This window comes from Ochotona princeps, chromosome 6 (genome assembly GCF_030435755.1).
Source record: "Ochotona princeps isolate mOchPri1 chromosome 6, mOchPri1.hap1, whole genome shotgun sequence".
Lineage (NCBI taxonomy): Eukaryota > Metazoa > Chordata > Mammalia > Lagomorpha > Ochotonidae > Ochotona > Ochotona princeps.
The window spans coordinates 31,417,884-31,438,291 of record NC_080837.1 but is presented as its reverse complement, the minus strand read 5'-3'; the positions used below and the strand labels follow the sequence as shown (position 1 = coordinate 31,438,291).

The following is a 20,408-nucleotide window of genomic DNA, read 5'->3' as shown; positions in this document are numbered from 1 at the left end:
TTAATGTATTAATTTAATGCTGTGGAAATGAGATTTCAGTCAGAACTGAACTCGATGATATGCTACAAAGTCCCTGAATGTTCTATTTGCTAACATTAGTACACTAATAGATGATTATAAATATGTATCTATAAGATTTGGGGTTTCATGTTGTGGCTCAGCAAGCTAATCTTCCCCCTACAAGCACTGGAATCCCATATGGATTCCAGCCTGCGTCTCAGCTGCTGTATGCCTGCTCCAGCTCTCTTTAGGGTCTGGGAACGCAGCAGAGGATAGTTAAAGTCTTTGGGACTCTGCATTCATATGAAAGACCCAGAAGAAGCTCCTGGATCCTGGCTTCAGATCAGCTCAGCTCCAACCACTGCAGCTATTTGGAAAGTAAACCAACTGATGGCAGATTCCTCTTTATTTCCTTCGCTCTGTAAATCTGCCTTTCCAATAAAAGTAAATAAATCTTTAAAAAGAAAAAGATTTGGGAAATATTCAAGTCTAATCGAGAGAGTTAAATTGTAATTTCAGACATGCAACATTAGGATGGGTTGATCTAATCAATAAATAGCAATGTTCCTTTAAACAGTGTACCATGGATAAACATGATGTCTAATAAAGATGGAAGTTTAGGTATGTAATTACTACTGAGGAATCAAAGCTAACAGGTAGAGTGAAAAATGAGAGTTTGTCACAGTCCTGAACCCTGTTTATGAGTAGCTAGACCAGACAATGTCATACATCAATATAGTTCATATGCTAGTGTCTTAGGGCAAAATTAGATTCTCATGTAATTTACATTTGGCAATTTTAGAGTTTGTGGTAGATAGATGTAAATAAAAAGGGTAACTAAAAAGATCTTTGATTTTAGTTGTAAAACTGTCTTCCTTATTCACACCTCTTTATACTTAAATATTTTTTCTTACTAAATAGTTCTTCACATTTCACTTATATATCAAGAAACTGTTAATCTATAAAACAATTGTCAAAACATAGCATGAACACTGGAGGAAATGAGCAGTACAGATTTCAACCACGATTCCTTCTTCCTTTCATGTGCTGCTCAAACACACATACCTGTTACATTGACTTTCTGAGAAAATTGTTTGGAAGGAAGGCTCTATATGAGAATGAGCCCTGTGTGTAGTTATTCCCAGAAGTGTGGGGAGGAATTAAAGACTGAAGAGTACCTCCACAGGGCTGGCTTCCTCCCACAGGTTCAGTTATGATTCTCAGCTGTCAAACTGAGTTTACATCCACCATGAATGCTTTTTGATGGACTTAGCAAGCATGTTTAAAGTCTTCAATCTCAAATTTTCTTTGACTGAATTGATTATGTATTTGTATTGACAAACCTCATGTCTTCTGGTGAGGAGACTAAGGTCTGCTGAGGTGATTTCTTCACTTTCATAGTTGACTTCTACTTCTAGCAGACTCTGCATATATAAGCAACGAGTATATCGAAATTACTTAAAAATCCCTGTTAAGCTTAGCTGAATATAATTTGATATTATCCTTGGAAATTGATTCAATATGATTCAAGCACCCAAAATAGGATAGAAAATGATGAATTTAATGGGATGTAATGCCAACTCAGTGAATGTATACATTTATTAGCAAGAGAGATGCCCATTTTCTGGAGTAAGCTTTAATATGTCTCTTTATGCCTTTTTATGAGAATTAAATATCTCCCTCTGCAGTCATTGCTAAACTGGAATCCATATTGCGGATTAGAAGGACTGGAGAATTCAGTAGGTTATCCTTTTTCTGCTAAGTCAGAAGTAATTCTTTTAAAGTCAGGTCTAAATGCAGTGTAGCACAAACACACAAAGAGACCATCCGTTTGCCAGATACTGGAATATTTTCTCCTAACACTTCAAGGTCTGATCCATCTATAGCAAATCCCCAGGAGGTAAAGGATGAGAAAGGTCTTGGTGAGCGTATTACCTGGAGTAAGTAATACATATTCCTTTACTCATTCTGAACAACTTGCGTTTATCCAAAAAGAAATCGAGCTTGCCACTTTGCCTGATCTATTCTTAAGAAAACCTAACTACTCAAGGAGGGGAGCCAAGAAATTCAGAAAATACAAAAATAACAAAATGATTTATACTGCCCTCTCTAACTCTGTCTTCATATTATTTTTAAAAGGACCCCCAAGATGCCATCCCCAGAGGAACTATGCTGGCCATTTTCATCACCACTATTGCCTACATAGCTGTTGCTATTTGTGTAGGTAAGCAGTATGCCTCTGGTGTCAGAAAGTCAGAATTACAAAAGGTTGGGATGCTCTTCAAATATATCGTCGTTTCAGTGAATTATAAACAATATCTTTAAACCAACATTTTTAATTCCCTTCATGACACCTCAATGATTTTGATGGTTCAGGAATTTGAATGAAGTTATTAATAAAATGCAGGAATTTGAATGCAGACATTTCAGACTCAGTATTAAAGCAGGACTAATCAGACTGTAATTCTACCAGGACACAAACAGGATTCCCATTTTGTTTCTCTAAATGGCAATTCCATTAGTAAGGGAGCTGCCACTTACAGAGCACAACTTCCCTGCGTGATAGAGAACAGAAGCAAAAACCTAAACAAAACCAAACTTCAAAACCAAGACCAAAATCAACCTTAGCAAGATAGGAAAGATATGGAATATATGATTATATTTCATCCTTGCATTGTTGTTCCTCAGCTGGAAATGTCACTTTACCAACTGGCAGGAAATCAGCGCACATTCCAGCTGCTGGCAGTGTGGGTTACCAGCCCTCACACTTCTTACTTAGCAGAAAATACGTGTTTTCTCTTGGTGTGCCTTAGGCTGACTTTGGTTCCACTGTGGACTGCCTCTTATTTACACAGGAGAGGAAGAAATCAGGTTTCCCAACTTTTCTGGGTGCAACAGGGAAGACAACAGCAGCTTAGAGCCCAAAAGAAGCCTGGATGGCCATTTTACCAAAGGGCACATTCCAGTGATTTCTGGCTTATGGTAAGGTGACTAGGAAAAGTGCTTAGATTTCTTGCCTTCCTCATTGTGTCTTATTTGAGAACATTGTATAAACTTTGTCAAATGTATTGTGTCATTTCTAAATTTAGTTACGCATAAAGAGATTTTGTCCAAAGGAAATGAATACATTTTTCTGACACAGAAATCACCTAAAGTTAAATTTCCCAAATGCTTTTCATTTTCACACAGTTAAAATGAAGAAAGGAGTAACATTATAGATGCAATTTCAGATTCTTCTAGTTTTTGTCTATCTACCTCCACTGATAGAAAAATTTATCTTTATATATGCATAAATGTAGAAATTTTGTGTAACTATATGATACAGAAAGTGAATTGGACAGGAATGACCAGCACAGAGGTAAAATCTGAAATGGACAGTTTTGCTTAGTAACCAACAATTCATAATTTCAGGGATATGAGAGCAACATTCATAATTTCAAATGTTTAAGCAGACTGTCAGGTCATCTCTCAGAGATATGAGAAAAAGGATTCCTATACTGATTGTTATACTGGCTCTTTGAACTGAAGATTCTATGATTTTGAAATCTTCCTCAGGTTCAAACAACATGAATTCCATGGCCAAGACTAAAGGCTTTCAGAGGTTTTCTATCATTGGGAACTTTCTTGAGATGATTAGCAAGAAATAAGAATCTACCCCAGGGAGGAGATGTCAAAGTAAAGCGAGTAATTTTACTGGTTGGCATTGAGTTTGTCTCTTATGTAGCTCAAAAAGTTACATGTGTATATATTTCACTTGTGTAGTTATACTTTTCCATAATCCTATCAAAAATATAATTAGTAGAGATTACATTTAGAAAAGTTTTTAAGGGAAGTTAGTGAATAAGATATCAAGTGTCTTTAAAATGTTTATAATTCCAGATCTGAGAATGTATCCCAGACAAATATTTTCAAATACAGGAGAAAATTTTATGCATAAAGATTTTCATCTTAGAATATTTATACTAAACAACAATACAAGTACTGAAATGTGTGAAGATAATGAAATGGGTAACTTGAAATAGATATTTGATGAATATTAGCGTTACCTATGATATCCTAATATTTTATTCCCCCATTTTTTTATATAACATGGAAACTGTTTTAAAATTAAGCAAGGATTATCATTTGTTAAAAACAAGGACTCCATTCTCTCAATTATTGGAATTCTGTATTTCTTTCCCCTAATTCTTTCCCAGATGAAGAGAGAGATCATTCTACTTGAGAAACAATCAAGTAGCCCTAAGCCAGGAATATGAACTGAGTATATATAAGCACAAAGGTTCTTCAAAAGGTTCATGGACAGATGGAATAAAAAGATATATTGCACCAAAATTTTAATTCATATTTTTTTTTCATGAAATGGACTTTCCATGAAAATGACTTGTATTAAATATGACCCTGTCATACATTTAACAGATCAGAGAGTAAGGACAGAATCTCATCCCTCAAGTTTTCTTATAGCAGCAAGTGAGATGTAGGACCTAAGCCGCCCAAGGCAGTCCAGAGGCAGCCTGGGACTGAGAGGGTGTGCTTCCAGGACCTAGAAGCTCCAGGAAACACTGACCATGAAGAGAGGAGATTCCATGTCAACTAAGTATGTTTTTCAGTAGAGAGACCAAAGGGTACAGAATCTTGGTAAAGAAATGACAAACGTGGTTGTTCCCACAGGAGCATGCGTGGTCCGAGATGCCACAGGAAGCATGAATGACACCATCGTTTCCGGGATGAACTGCAATGGGTCAGCAGCCTGCGGGTTAGGCTACGACTTCTCCAGATGCCGACATGAGCCATGTCAATATGGGCTGATGAACAATTTCCAGGTTAGGATTGAAAACAAGATTTATTGCAGTGATTTTCATTTTCAGAACATCATGTATACTAAGATTCCCAAACCTGTAACTGATTTGTTCATTGGTTGATTCATATTCAGCAAGGAACAATTAGGGAGATGAAAAATTATACAAGGATCACACATGTGAGCAAATCCTGTTGTTCCATTTGCTATGAGCAGTGGGTGACAGGAGGGAACAGGCAGTAATATGAACCGCATCAACAAGGAAGAGAGATCTCTGCTTGGGACTATGTGTCTTGCAAAATTTCACAGCGAGAAGAGCAGCATAATTAGCACTGAGTGGGTTTCATCTTAGAAAAATCCTATGGGGTGGCCCTGGCATACCTGTAAGACAAGATCAGGAGAGAAACTGAATGCAGAAAATAAAGGTAAATGAAGGAGAAGGAACCAGGGAAGTTGAGAAAACTGGAGGACTAGAAATATATTAATTTGTGTGACCAGTGAACAGAAAGAGAAGTAAATTTGTCATGAAGGCTTCACTCATTTATCTTAACAACCAACAGAGAAAAATTAACTTGACTGAAGTCATTACTCCAAAATAGGAATTAAATTGATAGATTTTCATCATGTCTCAGATCTAAAATTACGTTTAATGAGCAAAGAAAAAGCATAGATTTGAAAGGTCTCCATGTGCAGCAAGAACAAAGGCTAATGCCTCTTGAAAGACTTGTGAACAGCTGAGCCCCTCCCAAGCCTTACTAAAGCATGGCTATCTCATCATCAAAGCAACACATGACTACAGGGAAAAGAAGGCGGAAATGTCAAATCCTTCAAACCTTTGTTTGTTATTCTTTCTACTATCTTCTGGATCTACTGTAATGAGAATTTAGCATTTAATAAGTAACAAAAAGATTGGGCAGCAGGTTATGTTGCTGCTTTGGACACATGTACCTAACATCCAGCAAAGGGTTCAACTCCTGGTTACTCTGCTTCTGATCTACCTTCCTGCTAACACCCACTCTGGGAGGTAGCTATGACAGCTCAAGCATTTGGGTCCCCGCCTTCCACATGGGAGACCCTGATGGAACTGCAGATTCCTGATTTCAGTTTGAGTTCTAGCAGTTACAGGCATCTGGAAAATGAACCAGGGTTTATAGTCTCTCAATCCACATCCCCCGCCCCAAGAGGTAGAGAAGTAATTGGTTATAGAAGAGATCCAAATCACAGGAAGTGAAAAAGGAAGCATGTGCATAAGGTGCTGTTTTTTTATTTTCAACTGCTTATGGAATGGGTCACTTTTTCACCAGGACATCTCTCTTCCAGGTCATGAGCATGGTATCAGGGTTTGGCCCTCTCATCACTGCTGGAATCTTTTCTGCAACACTCTCCTCTGCCCTGGCCTCCCTCGTCAGCGCACCCAAAGTCTTCCAGGTAATACAGGCACAGAGCCAGCACTCTGCCACACTGCTGTTTCCACTGAATGGGGATGAAGCTGAAACGCTCATTCATGCCAGCAGTCATTTTCCATCATTTTCTGATGCTGTTAATGTTTGATCTGGCTCAAGTGCTACGTCTGCCCCATAGTCAGGATCGATTCAAATAACACAGAGAATGATAAACGGCAGTGTTAACTTAGGCCTCGTATTGTGTATCACTTAATCTTTCCTAAAGTTTTCTTGTTTGAAACACCTAGAGAAAATGACTGTGCATAGATATAAATGACAAATTTCTCCTCTTCTTTCCCATTAGGCGCTGTGCAAGGACAACATCTACAAAGCCCTGCAGTTCTTTGCAAAGGGATATGGAAAAAACAATGAACCTCTGAGAGGATATCTTCTCACTTTCGTTATAGCCATGGCATTTATTCTCATTGGTTTGTAGTTTTCTTGTTCTTACTGAAAGCCAAAACATTCTGAGTATTCATAGGGTTTTCCTTTTTTCTTTGAGAAATTGCCTACTACATGTTCAATATCCCGTTTGGGAATATTAGAATTTGCTAAAGAAGGAACTCAGAAATCCTTATGTGGAGAAGGCCTTGGAGGGGTGCACTTTGAACTTTGATTTGTTCTTTGCATCTTGGTGTTGGAAATCCATCCAACCAAGCACAACTGAATTCTTTTTCTAACCTGCCTAACCCTGGGTGATCCCAGAACCTCCTTCCGCTGCCATGATCATTGGTCTAACAATAGGACTTAACTGCCTGTGTTAGTATTTCTAGTGACTATCCTTATGGTTGTGAAAGTGCAGATGTTTTCATTGCTGAGTTAGAATATCCAAGAGAAGAAATCTGCATTCTTCAAGCTCTTAAGAAGACTGGCAGAAGATAAGTATTGGAGAACCAGTTACTGCCTAGACAATATTCTTGGCTTCCTCTCCCCAAGCAATGTAGAAACTAAACAATATTGTAGAGACACATGTATCACAATTAGTCTGTATGTTCCTCACTTTTCCCTAAGGAAAGTTTCTCCTTTATTGATAAGCACATCAGAGAAAAAGAGGCAAAACCATGATGGGGAGAGCCTTCCCCAGCATCACAGTGCCAACCCAGTGAGGGTTTTCAACTTTAGTGTTATCCACAGGATGTACTAATCATAGGAAGTGACCATGATTCCTGAATTCTCCTAAGAGTTCTGCAAGGTTGAAAAGGGGAATACATAGCTTTCTCTGTGTCTTAGATTTTCTTTTTTAAAAAAAAAAGTAAATTCATACAGAAGGTCCCAGCTGTATAATTTAAAGCCTCAAATTAGGTGACTCAACATGCCAAATTTAAATTTTTTTGCTAGATCAAATTCTGTCTTTAAAAATCAGTCTTTCAAAATGGCATCGATTCTGGCACACCAAGACCACCGACTGCCAAGGCCATCCTGTGGGGGTGTCCAAGAAGAAATAAGTCTGCAAGCCTTTTCTGTTAACAAATAGTTCATAAAATGGCATAGATTAGTCCATGCACAAGTTTTGTGGTGACTGTGCCTGTCTGCTATCCATGTGCTAGAATTAAACTCAGCTGCACCTGCATTTGCATCTGTGAAGCTGACAGATGTCTGACCTTCAGAGAGGATGGCTTTACATTTGTTCCTATATCACACAGCAAACAATCCAGCTGGGACTAAACCATGCTGTGTATTTCACTGCTGAGGTCAAAGTGCTTTTGTAAGCCTTGAGAGGTAGAATCCTTTATAGACTAACAGTGACTAATAGGAATCCTAAGTCAGTGAATGTGGTGTGTATATGCAGAGATCACCAATTTGGAGTTTCTGGTACACAGGTATCCATCTACCTTGTCACTGTGCAGAGCCTTCTGGTTGTAGACATATCAGCAAAAGGACACAATGCCTCCAGAATGACTACAGGGGAACTGACTGTATGTTCTAAGCAGGCCCAGTTGGCTCCTTCTGGGCAGAGGTCTCACTGTGTCCTGATTGGTGGGTTCTCTGGCTTCTTCCCCTATGGAAACTCTAGCTAACAATATAAATGTGCAGCCCCCAAGAAAAAAAATCACTATTCTCTTAAACTTTAACAGATGCTAGCTGTGTTTTCAATTTCCAAATAAAGTCAAGCTTCCAGGCAGGAGCAGCTGTTCAGCCCCTGCGCTCATCACTCATCACTACATGTTCAATTCTGCCTCTTTTCCAGCGGAGCTGAACACCATTGCACCCATCATCTCCAACTTTTTCCTGGCCTCTTATGCACTTATTAATTTCTCCTGCTTCCACGCTTCTTATGCCAAATCTCCAGGTAAGTTTCCATTTCAAAACTAAAATAAGTACAAGCAAACAGTGAGTTCATCTCAGTAAAATAAGCCAGTGAAAACTGTTCAATCTGTGTTTACATGTTTTCTTATATCCTAGTGGGCAGTATAATCCACTTTATTTTGGTGAGTTGGGGTATGACTTCTGAAATAGAAAAAGAATCATTTGAGCAATGGCCTTTTTGACCAACCGTAAAGTCAATTTTCTCCTGTGGCAATAAATTATTCATTGCAAGAGAAACCACATTTATTTCAGCAGTAGAAAAACACCACTATTTATTTCCAGGGTAAAAGTGACCACAGAAGTGGAATAAATGTATATATTTGAAACTTCCTTACTATCAATTTGCTTCCTGCCCATGGTGCAGGAGAGAAGGATGAGTAGCTCCCATAATTACCTGCTGGGTGCAGGCAATGCAGATTCATGTGGGGTCCCATCACGCTAGTGCCCCGCGCATCAGTGTACTCCTTGGACCACGGCTTAAAGTCGTTCCAAATTTCACACCAAAGAAACTTCTCCCATTGAACCAACACACCTCTTCTTTGCTTCTGTTGGCCAATAGAATTTCTTGTGGTTTTCTGCCTGAAGTAAGACTTGCCATTATCAGTCCTCGCACTGTTTTTCACTACGCGTCTTGTTGGCGATTTGCGCAAATCTGTGCTCTTTTAGAGTCTTCCATAATCTAGAGTCTCCATGGGAAAACCTGCTGTCAGTAAGATAAAATACAGATGGAAGGGGGACGTCTATCCAGCCAACATGAAGCTAGAGAAGATAACCAGGGAATCCCCCTTCTGTTCTGTTATGTCCTATGAACACACAGAGATGTGCAACTCAACACATGCTGTGGCAACTTCCAAAAACAAAGTGAAGTAACTTGAGGAGTCTGAAATGTTCATAGAAGATTCACATAATGAAAAAACTAGGGGGAGGCTGGCATGATAGCCTAGTGGTTAAATCCTTCCCCTGCATATACCAGGATCCCTTATGGGTGCCGGTTCGAGTCTCAGCTGCTCTACTTCCCACCCAGCTCCCTGCTTGTGGCCTAGGAAAGCAGTCAATGATGACCCAAAGCCTGGGACCTTTCACCTATGTGGGGGACCCAGAAGAGGCTCTTAGTTCTGTTTCTGGTTTCAAACTGGCTCAGCTCCGGCCATTGCAGGCCACTTGGGGAGTGAACAGAAGATCTTTCTCTTTGTCTCTCCTTCTGTCTGTATATCTGCCTTTCCAATAAAAATAAATAAATATGAAAAAAAGAAAACCTAGGCATATATATATATATATATATATATAATGCACACACACACATATATGTATGACATCAAAATAAACTTATCTTTTAATGTCATGTTTTTTCCCCAATGTCATCTCCCCCCCAAATGTCTCATAGAGACAGAGGAAGAAGTTAAAAGAAGGAAGGGAAGGAAGGAGAAGGGAGGAAGGGGGCAGAGTACTAAACTACATAGATGAAACCGAGAAAATGTCTCTCTTTACTCTCTTCTCTGAGCCAGACTGAAAAAAAAAAAAAAATTACGGTATATCCTGTGAATTTTTCAAAGTGTTGTTTCCATCTTGTGGCCATTTAGGAAATTGCTCCTGCAGGCTTAAAATTCTGTTGTGATTTGGCAACTCCCAATTTAAAATATCCTTAACCTACACTACAAATGTGCCCTCCTAACCAGAACTTTCCCCTTTCTGACCCTATTGTCTCTCAACTCCTTTCCTTTCAGGTTCTAATAGAACACAGAAAGCCCAAACACATACATAAATCTTGAAAACTTAATGTGTGCCATATTAATGTACTAAGTTGAAGAATTCAGACAGAAACATTTTTCCTTTTTTCCCATAGATCATTTATTTCTAAATAGGCCAGCACTACCCCCTTGCAGTAATGAAGAGCTGCCAAAAAGCCAAACAGACTGACCCTTGATGGCCTCTGTCTTATCAATGGGAGCAAGACTTTCATTGTATTAACCTCTTGGTCCATCAAGTTCTTCCCTCCTGCTGCACCCCACTATTTGCATCCCTCTCGGCTCTTTTCCACTCTTAATGGCATAGGTAACAGATGCTTAAGGTGTGCTAGTGGGGGAAGACAATCAGGAGGCATTCAGGAATTATAGAGGGATCAGGAGTAGTCATGAGCATGAAGGTGTTAGATGCTTGATTATGCTTCACACAGTTTTAAAACATCCTGTTTGGTACAGCCACTATAGACCAGGGAACCAAACAGAGATAGGAAAAATGACTCTAAAATGTTAATTTTTTTAACAGGAAAAGACATTTTGCCTGCTTCTTTAAAATATGCAATGGTACAAATGAGTTCCTTCAGTACATTTTTTTTAAATTACAGGATGGAGACCTGCATATGGAGTTTACAACATGTGGGTATCTCTTTTTGGAGCTGTTCTGTGCTGTGCGGTCATGTTTGTCATCAACTGGTGGGCAGCTGTCATCACCTATGTCATTGAGTTCTTCCTCTATATCTATGTGACTTACAAAAAGCCAGGTAAGATAAGGACATTGGGGGAACTCCCTTGGTGGGATTTTTTTTCTTTTTATTGATTGCATTGCATTATATGACACAGATTTATAGGCACTGGGATTCCCCCCACCCCTCCCCAAACCCTTCCCCCATGGTGGATTCCTCCACCTTGTTCATTACCACAGTTCAAATTCAGTTGAGATTCTTTCATTGCAAGCATTTACTAAGCAAAAAGCCCAGCATCTTATTGTGCAGATAAGTTCAACGGTTTCTTGGGGAGACCATCTCTGGTCTGAAACACTTGGTGGGATTTTAAATATATATATATATACTTGTAATAAAATTCATTCCTTTCTATATGCAGTTTGAGAAATTTACTTGTTTGAAAATCGGAGTTAACAGAGACAGAGGCAGAGACAGATATCTTCCATTCACTGGTTCCCTCCCCAAGAGGTTATCATGGTTAGGGCTGAGCCAGGCCAAAACCAAGAATCATAAGCTTCATTGAGGTCACCCATGTGGATGACAGGGCCCCAGGCACTTGAACCATCCTCTGCTGCCTTTCCCTGGCTATTAGCAGGTTGCTGGATCAGAAAAAGAGCAGAGGAGACATGAACCAACATTCATAAGGGATGCCACAATGTCAGGCAGTGACTTTATCCTCTAACCCATGATGCCAGCACTGACATATGTAAACAATCCTATAATGACTACCATGTTCAAGATACAGAATATTTTCATCACTTCCGGAAGTTCTCCTACAGCCCTATATAGTCTATGTTTTCCCCTTGAGCTTAACCCTCGTGATTGCTTTTCTTTCTTTTTGAAAAACGATATATTTATTTATTTGAAAGAGCTTACAGAGAGAAAAGAGATTGTGGTAAGGGAGAGAGAAAGATCTTCTATCTATTAATTTATTCCCCAGATAATAGCAATGGCAGGAGCTGGGCTGGTTCAACAATAGGAGCCAGGAGCTTCCCAAATGGGTGCAGAAGCCTAATTGCTTGGGCCATCCTCCACTGCTTTTCCAAAATGTGTTTGCAGGCAGCTGGATCAAAATTAATGGCCACATGGGATGCCAGTGCCAAAGGGTACAGCTTTACCAGTTATACCACAGCACCAGCTCGTGTCAAATGCTTTTCTGATTTTTATTTATAATGTTGACTTTTCAATATTATATAAATAAAATCATATAATATATAGCGTTCTTGTGTGCTGTCAATCACTTAGTATTATGCTTTTACATTGATCCATGTTGCTTCCTGCAGTTTGTTCCTTTGTGTTGTTAACTAGTATTATTTTTAGAAAACTAGTTGATAAAAATTTAGATTATTTCCCCTTTATACTGATTACATATAAAACTACTACAGATATTCATATAGAGGATTTTATGCTTTTGTTTCTCTGAGTAAATATCTAAGAGTGAGATTTCTGTTTATACAGCAAGTATATATATACATATATATGCAACTTTACAGGAAACAAATTACTTTTTATTGTAGTATTAGAACTCCTACCAGCATTAAATTAGAGGGCTAGATGCTCCACAGACTTGTCAACATGCAAAATTGTTATTTTTCTAAAATCATTCTAATAGATGCATAACTCCATCTCACTGTGGTTCAGTTTGCATTTACCCCAGTAATTATTTGTCATCGGTATATCTTCTTTAGTCAAGTGTTTAATTATTTGCTCATTTTTTTCAATTCTTTAAAATCACTTAGGTGTGCAAGTTCTTTATATATTCTGGATGCAGTGTTTGTTATGTAAACATTTTCTCCAGGTTTAGGGTTTCTCTTCAAATTTTCTTTACTACTGGTTGAAGGACAGAAGTTCCTAAATTTTTTCTCTTATGGTTTAGCATTTTGAATTTTATCTAAGATATCCCTAGGTCAGAAGGAATTACATTTGGATTTGTTCTCTATTTGAGGTTAATTTCATATATGATATTATGTATGTTTCAAAATTTATTTAATTCATACAAGTATCCAAATGAATGGAAGGGTTTTCACTGTCTTAGTCTTTGGTGCATAATTCACAATCAACATTAATATTAATTTTCCTTATTTTCGAAACCATTCCCAAACTCTTTCCTTGATGTTACAGAGCCAGCCTGAGGTGAACAGGTTCTTTCTGTCATCTCAGGACTGTGTGTTTCTGTCATCTCAGGACTTCATCTTATGAAACTTCAGAGGGGGCAAGCATTCAACACTTTAATTTGTAAAAAAGAAAAATGACAATGCTGACCCCTTTATTAAGAAGGTTAGAGTCTAAAAAATTGAGCTAATATTCTTGATAGGAAACCCCTGCCTTCTCTGCAGACATTTGGAAGAATTCCTGAGCTATTCAGGTTTATTATTCAAAACATGAAGACAATGTTACACTGTGAATAGGGAAATACCTTTTTTCCTTTTGCTTTAAGAGTTTGTGAAGACCTAACTCAGGTGCTGACCATTTTCTCACATCTGCTGCCTATATTATGGCTTCTTGAGCAGGACTTATAAACTGCACCTTTAAAGAATCCTTAGCTGGAAAGCAGTCTCCCTTCTAAGGATCTACATAGTTCAAGGAAGGACACAAAGCTCTTTCTAGGATATATTACACTATATTTTCTTAAATTGGGGCATTCATCACTGCTGGCACAGTCAAGGAAAATTATAGAAGGAAATGGTTTGTAAAAATTATTCATGGTATGTAGACAAAGGTCAATGATTTTTCTGCCATTTTTTCCTTTTGTCCACAGATGTAAACTGGGGCTCCTCCACCCAGGCCCTCTCTTACGTTAGTGCTTTAGACAATGCTCTAGAATTAACCACTGTGGAAGATCATGTGAAAAACTTCAGGTAACGTTGGTTTCTTAGGCACCCTAGTTTTGTACATTAGAAGTGCCTTTCCTTTATGGGAGACAAGAGCACCAGAATTTTTATAAGATTTACAGATACATTCTAAAAAATAGCAGTCATACAAAGCTACTATATTTTCATGATTGAACTTCCTGTACTTGAGTGCTTCTCTCCTTTTATTCTGAGTTAACATCCATCCCAAACCACAGTCCCTCATGGTGCCTGGTGCTACCTTCCATTCTTGGAGATACAGGTGGCCCAAGTGATAAGATTTTGGAGAGATGTCTCCAAATTCCCACATGTTAATCACTGGAATCATCTCTACTCAGTTTTAAGTCTTTATGGCCTGCTGGGATTTTAGGAGACATAATTTGTTTTTCATTTATTTTATCTTACTTTGAATGGAACCTCAAAACACAAGCTTGTGAAAAGAATAAAACGAAGTAACATAGAAATACTGGTTAGGGTAGGTTGTATTGAGATTTTGGATAAGGTAGTGTCCAGAGGGATTGGAAACAGCAAACTCAAGACCACCTTTTCTTTACTTCAAACTTTGCTGTGAGCAAGTACATTTAGAATACAAAGACAGTAAGATGGGAAAGTGGGATACGTTCAAGTATGCTGGTGGGAAACCCAAGAAAGAATTAGGGGAAGGTTATCGTAATTGTCAAGTTTTCTGTATCTGCCATTTCCATTGGTGTAGTTAGGGATGCACAGGATTTTTTTCAATGCTAAATTCTCACATCCACCTTTTCTCCACTTCCAGACCCCAGTGCATTGTCTTGACAGGTGGACCCATGACCAGACCTGCTCTCTTGGACATTGCTTATGCCTTTACCAAGAACAGCGGCCTTTGCATCTGCTGTGAAGTCTTTGTGGTAAGAGTCACTTCATCCAAGGAAAATACCTTATTGCTTCCTGCTCACCTTCAGTGTAGTGAGCAGGAAAAGTAGACAAAGAAAACAAGTAAATGGAAAAAGAGCTTGACTTCTTTGATTCATACAACAAGGACTAGCAAGGACCCATGATCGTGAATTTAAATGAGTGGATGAAACATTTTTCTGATTTCACAGGACACCAACTAAAAGTGATAAGTACTTCTAATTTATGGTCTTTGAGTCAAGAAAAAGAAAACTGACTCAGAAATGAAATGAAGGCATTGGGCTAACTGTCCACAGAAATAGAAAAGGATGGAATGGGCCAGATTGAGCACTTTAATACAGATTAGCCAACAGTGAGAAAAGCAGACGTAGTGGCACCTAACTGAACACACAGAGAACTTAGATTAAATACTTGGATTAACTTGATGGCACTAGAAATATCCAGGGAATTAAACCTACTTTTCTATGTCTTTGGTAAAGCCAAAGCTTTCCAAAGAAGTCCCTTGTATACAGAAAGCATGTTGTAGACTATTTTATTGCTGGTTTTTCTAGGAAATATTCCAAGTAGGTAATAAAAATTTAAGCACAATTATTAACCAATTTCTTAAGTGGAGAGAAAACATAAAAATTAGGATAAAATATTAAGTGTAAGTTCTACATCTTAGTCTACCATCATTGTATTCTCATAACTCACTCGCATCAACTCATGTGCACACACACCACTCAAAATGCATATGTCAAAGTATTTCTGTAGCACTAAAATATTTAATTTTTCTTCAGAATATTTTCCTACAGTTTTTCTTATTCAGTCCACACAACAGCCTGATGAGCAAGAAAGGAAAATAAGTCCCAATTCCATTGTACTGATTGAGAAAGCGAGATTCAGGAATATTGAATTATCACCGCATCACATGATGTACCCTATGTCAGTTCAGGTCACCTGGGAATGCTCTGTGTAGTACTAGCATGAGAAACCCTCAAAAGACCTTTACCCTGGGCTTTTAGTTGGCATTAGGTATCACTATTTAAATTTCCTGTTTGCCTTGGAACAGGGCTGTCAGGAAGTTGTGTCACACTTGGGGCCAGTCTTCTCTGCCTTAAGGCAGGGAGCTAATTTACCACAATGTCATCAAGGCTAAAACTGATATTATAAATGCTATATGAAGCAAGTTGGTTATATTCTCCCTCCTCTCGATGCTTATATGATAGTAACTCAAACAATATAACTCAATGCAATTATCCAGGAAGGTGGTGGAAGAAATTCTACTTAATCCTTAAGATTGACAGGTTAAGTAATGGCCAACTGTGACTCCAGAGGATTTTTAAAAATCTCATCAAGTATCCTCTTCTCATATTATCAACTTTGGTGCCCTGGATTAGTGGATTTCATTTTGGTCAATATAATATAGAAAGCACTTTTGATGGAATAAGCAGTTTGGGGTGTTTCTCTTCTTCAGCAGTTTAGAGAAAACTCAGTTTAACAGACAAAATATCTTCAGGACGGGAGAAATGAGCTGGGAGTATAAGCGGTCATATATTGGCAGGCGAGTCTAGGTGACAATATATATTGCTTGTAATTAACCCTTTTTTGTCTAACTATAATAAAGAGCTGTGATGCCAGAGTAGCATCATTTCATTTGGAGTAGGTACCCGAGTCTGTACTTCCAATGGCCTTGGTTGTTTGACATGTATGTTGCACCACAGTGTACATTACTGTCCACTTCATGTAAGCCCAAAGAGTCTTGTTCCTGAATGCCCATGTTCTCCTGGGAACACAAAACATTTACTGGATCAGTTAATGCCTTTGCAGTTAATTACTTTCTGTGAGCTACTGGGGTTTCAGATGTTGTTAGCATTCTTACACTGTGGGCTCAGTTGTCAGTCATCTTAACAAAGAAACAGATGGAAAGGGATGTAGGAGAGTCAGCTCTTCACTAGAAACTTTTTCCCCAAAGTGCAAGTGGCTGATGGTGAAGCCAGCTTTCTGTGGAACATGTTAAGCAGTGGTGACAGAAAGGCAATGACAGTTTTCAGAAATGTTTATATAAACATTTAATAAAAATAATTTTACCTACTTGAAAAGCATAGAGAGACAGAAATCTTCCTTTTACTTAGCTACTCCCCAAACACCCACACAGTTAAGACCAAGCCAGGAAGATGCCAGAAGTCCCACACTCCATCTGGGTTTCCTGCATCAGTGGCAGGAGCTCAACTGATGGGTCAGCATGCTGCCATCCCAGGATGCACTCATAGGCAGATGAACTGGAAGCAGAGCAGCCATGATTCAAACCCTTTTGATTGGGGATGTGGGTATCTCATGCAGTAGCTCACCCCACTATGCTACAATACCTACCTCAATTAGGAAAATTTTGTTTCTAACTCTAGGAAACTGGAACTCATGGTCTTTGAGCCTATCGAATTCTGAGTCACTGTTTTGTTACCCATTAGCTATGAATTATTTGGGCACATCATTTAGTCTCTATGTGCCTTGATTTTTTTTTTGAGTTACAAAATGAATATCAAAACAGCACCTATGTTACAGTTGTTGTGAAAAGCACAAAAGATAAATTTCCAAATACTCAGTTTGGTGACTACTAAATAGTAAATGCTCATTTCATGTTAGCTATTATTACTCACTTTGTCAATGGAATTATCATTATTTTTGATGTGTCATTTTTTCCAGAAAAATAATAATTTCAACTAAAGCATCCTCTCTTAGAAAAAGCAGTTCCAGTACTGGATTTTGAACTTTTTAGGTATCTAGCAGCTTGACCATGATAAAGCACTTCGATGTGTACCAGGTACTCCCACTGGACCAACCACAGCACTGCAGGCATTGTGTCCCCTGCCTCTGGTGGACTTCATTCAGCTATGCAAATACTTGGTTGGAGTGCTGCTACACTACCAGCAAGGAGCAAAACATAGGCATTTCAAAGTCGTTGTGTAGACTAAAATCATTTGACTCCAGCTGCCCTTTACTGCAGCAGATGTGGTTCTGAAGGGTTAGTGACCATGGTGGAAGCCATAGAAATGAAAGAAAACTACTTTCTGTTGCATCCCACACACTCACAATGGTCTCCTATTTATCCAAGTAGTTACTTACCCTCACTTATCAAAATTCATCCTCCTTCTTCTGCCTGTATCCTTCTCATTATATTTAAGATAAATCACCCTTTATCAAGACAAATTTGAACTTCTTTTTAAGAAATTCAGCTTTGTAAGATTTGAAAATGTCTTCAGTTCTTTGAACTACCATGTAGTAAACCAATAACGTACTTCAATCCTAAGATGCTCCAAGTAATTTTGTGCTTCTGAATCTCACTTCTATCATCAAAGAGGACTAGGACTTGACCTTTCAGCATACTCAAGTTCAGTGGGTTCCACGAGAATCAAGTACTGAGTTAAGAGTTGCAAGATGTAACCTTCCCCAATACCACCCTAAATATTGACATAAATAAACTCTGACTTTTTTATCAATTAGTTTTCTGACTTGTAATCACAGTAGGTAGGCAAAGAATTAATTCAATAATTGCAGAGAACTTAGTTTCAATTTATATACCACTGAATCTCTAGGAATATCACATTTAGTTCTAAAAATCTAGCAGTGTCAGCTCACACTTAACTTTCCCATGTGAGAGAATTGTATTTCAACAGCTCTTCATTCACATACTGTCAGGTTTGTATTTACAGGCAAAGTATTTTTTATTGTTATTGTTATTAAAACAAAAACACATAGACTTGTAAAGAACAAAAGTGATTCAACTGATCTTGTATTTATAATGCAGATCGGATTAAAAAAATCATTATTTCCCTAAAATATGCCACTCTCATATTTTGTTGTTTCTCTTAAAATTGCAAAAGACTATTTTTTTTAAAGATTTTATTTATTTTTATTGCAAAGTCAGATATGCAGAGAGAGGAGGAGAGACAGAGAGGAAGATCTTCCGTCTGATGATTCACTCCCCAAGTGACCGCAATGGGCCAGTGCGCGCCGATCCAAAGCCGGGAACCTGGAACCTCTTCCGGGTCTCCCACACTGGTGCAGGGTCCCAAGGCTTTGGGCCGACCTGGATTGTTTTCCCAGGCCACAAGCAGGGAGCTGGATGGGAAGTGGAGCTGCCGGGATTAGAACCGGTGTCCATATGGGATCCCGGAGCATTCAAGGTGAGGACTAATTTGAGGACATTAAGAAAAAATAGATTGGGGCCCGGCGGCGTGGCCTAGAGGTTAAAGTCCTCACCTTGAATGCTCCGGGATCCCATATGGGAGCCGGTTCTAATCCCGGCAGCTCCACTTCCCATCCAGCTCCCTGCTTGTGGCCTGGGAAAACAATCCAGGTCGGCCCAAAGCCTTGGGACCCTGCACCAGTGTGGGAGACCCGGAGGAAGTTTTTGGCTGCCGGCTTCGAATCGGCACAGCACAGGACGTTGCGGTCACTTGGGGAGTGAATCATCGGACGGAAGATCTTCCTCTCTGTCTCTCCTCCTCTCTGTATATCTAGCTGTAATAAAATGAATAAATCTTTAAAAAAAAAAAAGAAAAAATAGATTGAAACATGAAATTCACATTTTTGTAGATCAATATTGTTGAATATGAGCAAGTTCACATGAAAAGAAATGAAACACATCTTCTACCACTCCTAATTAACAGCTGTTTATATTTGTCACAAATATTAGCATTCATTATTAAATGAAATAAATAGTATAGGTCAAGCTGAAGTTCCTTTGTGACCACTGCAAACCCATGGGCCCTAATATCCAAATTCTATGTATTATAATTATTGCATGCATGCATATCAAAATGCTTATCTATTTTGCTTTCTGTTTTTCCCATTCTTTCACACTAGCTGAAACTATCCTTTCTTTCATTATGAAAAAAATAACTTTGGGCCCGGCATGGTAGTCTAGCAGCTAAAGTTCTCACCTTGAATACACAGGGATCCCATATGGGCACCATTTTGTGTCACAGCAGCCCCACTTCCCATCCAGCTCCCTGCTTATGCCCTGGGAACGCAGCTGAGGACGGCCCAAAGCCTTGGGACCCTGCACCTGTGTGGGAGACGCAGAAGAGGTTCCTGGCTTTGGATCGACTCAGCTCCAGTTGTGGCCGCTTGAGAAATAAATCATTGGACGAAAGATCTTCCTCTCTGTCTCTCCTTCTCTGTATATCTGCCTTTCCAATTTTTAAAAAAATCTTTTTAAAAAATGATGTATTTAGTCAGCTTCCTCATGTAGATTCCTATCCTAATAAAGTTTCACCTTTTCTTTCCCTTTTGTTCCAAAAATTTATTAATATCTCAATAAAGTCAAAAACTCATTCTCTTACAGAATTTCTTGAGAGAATTCAGAGCAGAAAACTATCCCTTAACTGAACGGCATAATGGAGATCTGTTCAAGCCCAAATAACCCAGGAACAACTACAGTTCTCATTTTTCCTTCTGTCATCTTCCTCTTAATTCCACCTGTCACTTCTCCCCCGCCAAAAATTGTATACTCTTTAGATGCATCGGTTCTGCTTCTGTCAGTGAGCCCATGTAGTGATGTTAATAAAATTGTGACATGACCAAAGACAGAAAGAATGAAATGACCTGTGAATGGGCACTAGGACACTCGGAAAGATGATATATGGACTAAATCAGATTGAGAAAAATACTCCTTTCTACGT

At 38.7% G+C, this 20,408-nt stretch overlaps 1 protein-coding gene and 1 long non-coding RNA gene across 4 annotated transcripts in view; one reads left to right on the top strand and one right to left on the bottom strand.

The window, feature by feature from the left end:
- The window catches only part of LOC131480540 (uncharacterized), a 104,729-nt gene that overhangs the window by 19,126 nt on the left and 65,195 nt on the right, over window positions 1–20,408 (bottom strand). The gene's annotated exons all lie outside the window — the stretch shown is intronic.
- The window catches only part of SLC12A1 (solute carrier family 12 member 1), a 78,944-nt gene that overhangs the window by 23,996 nt on the left and 34,540 nt on the right, over window positions 1–20,408 (top strand). For all 3 annotated transcript variants that reach the window (XM_004578095.2, XM_004578094.2, XM_004578096.3), the window contains exons 9-16: window positions 2,140–2,224; window positions 4,669–4,820; window positions 6,116–6,223; window positions 6,542–6,665; window positions 8,426–8,527; window positions 10,889–11,044; window positions 13,764–13,863; window positions 14,630–14,741. In XM_004578095.2, the coding sequence (XP_004578152.2) occupies window positions 2,140–2,224; window positions 4,669–4,820; window positions 6,116–6,223; window positions 6,542–6,665; window positions 8,426–8,527; window positions 10,889–11,044; window positions 13,764–13,863; window positions 14,630–14,741 (939 nt within the window). The remainder of the gene's footprint in view (window positions 1–2,139; window positions 2,225–4,668; window positions 4,821–6,115; window positions 6,224–6,541; window positions 6,666–8,425; window positions 8,528–10,888; window positions 11,045–13,763; window positions 13,864–14,629; window positions 14,742–20,408) is intronic.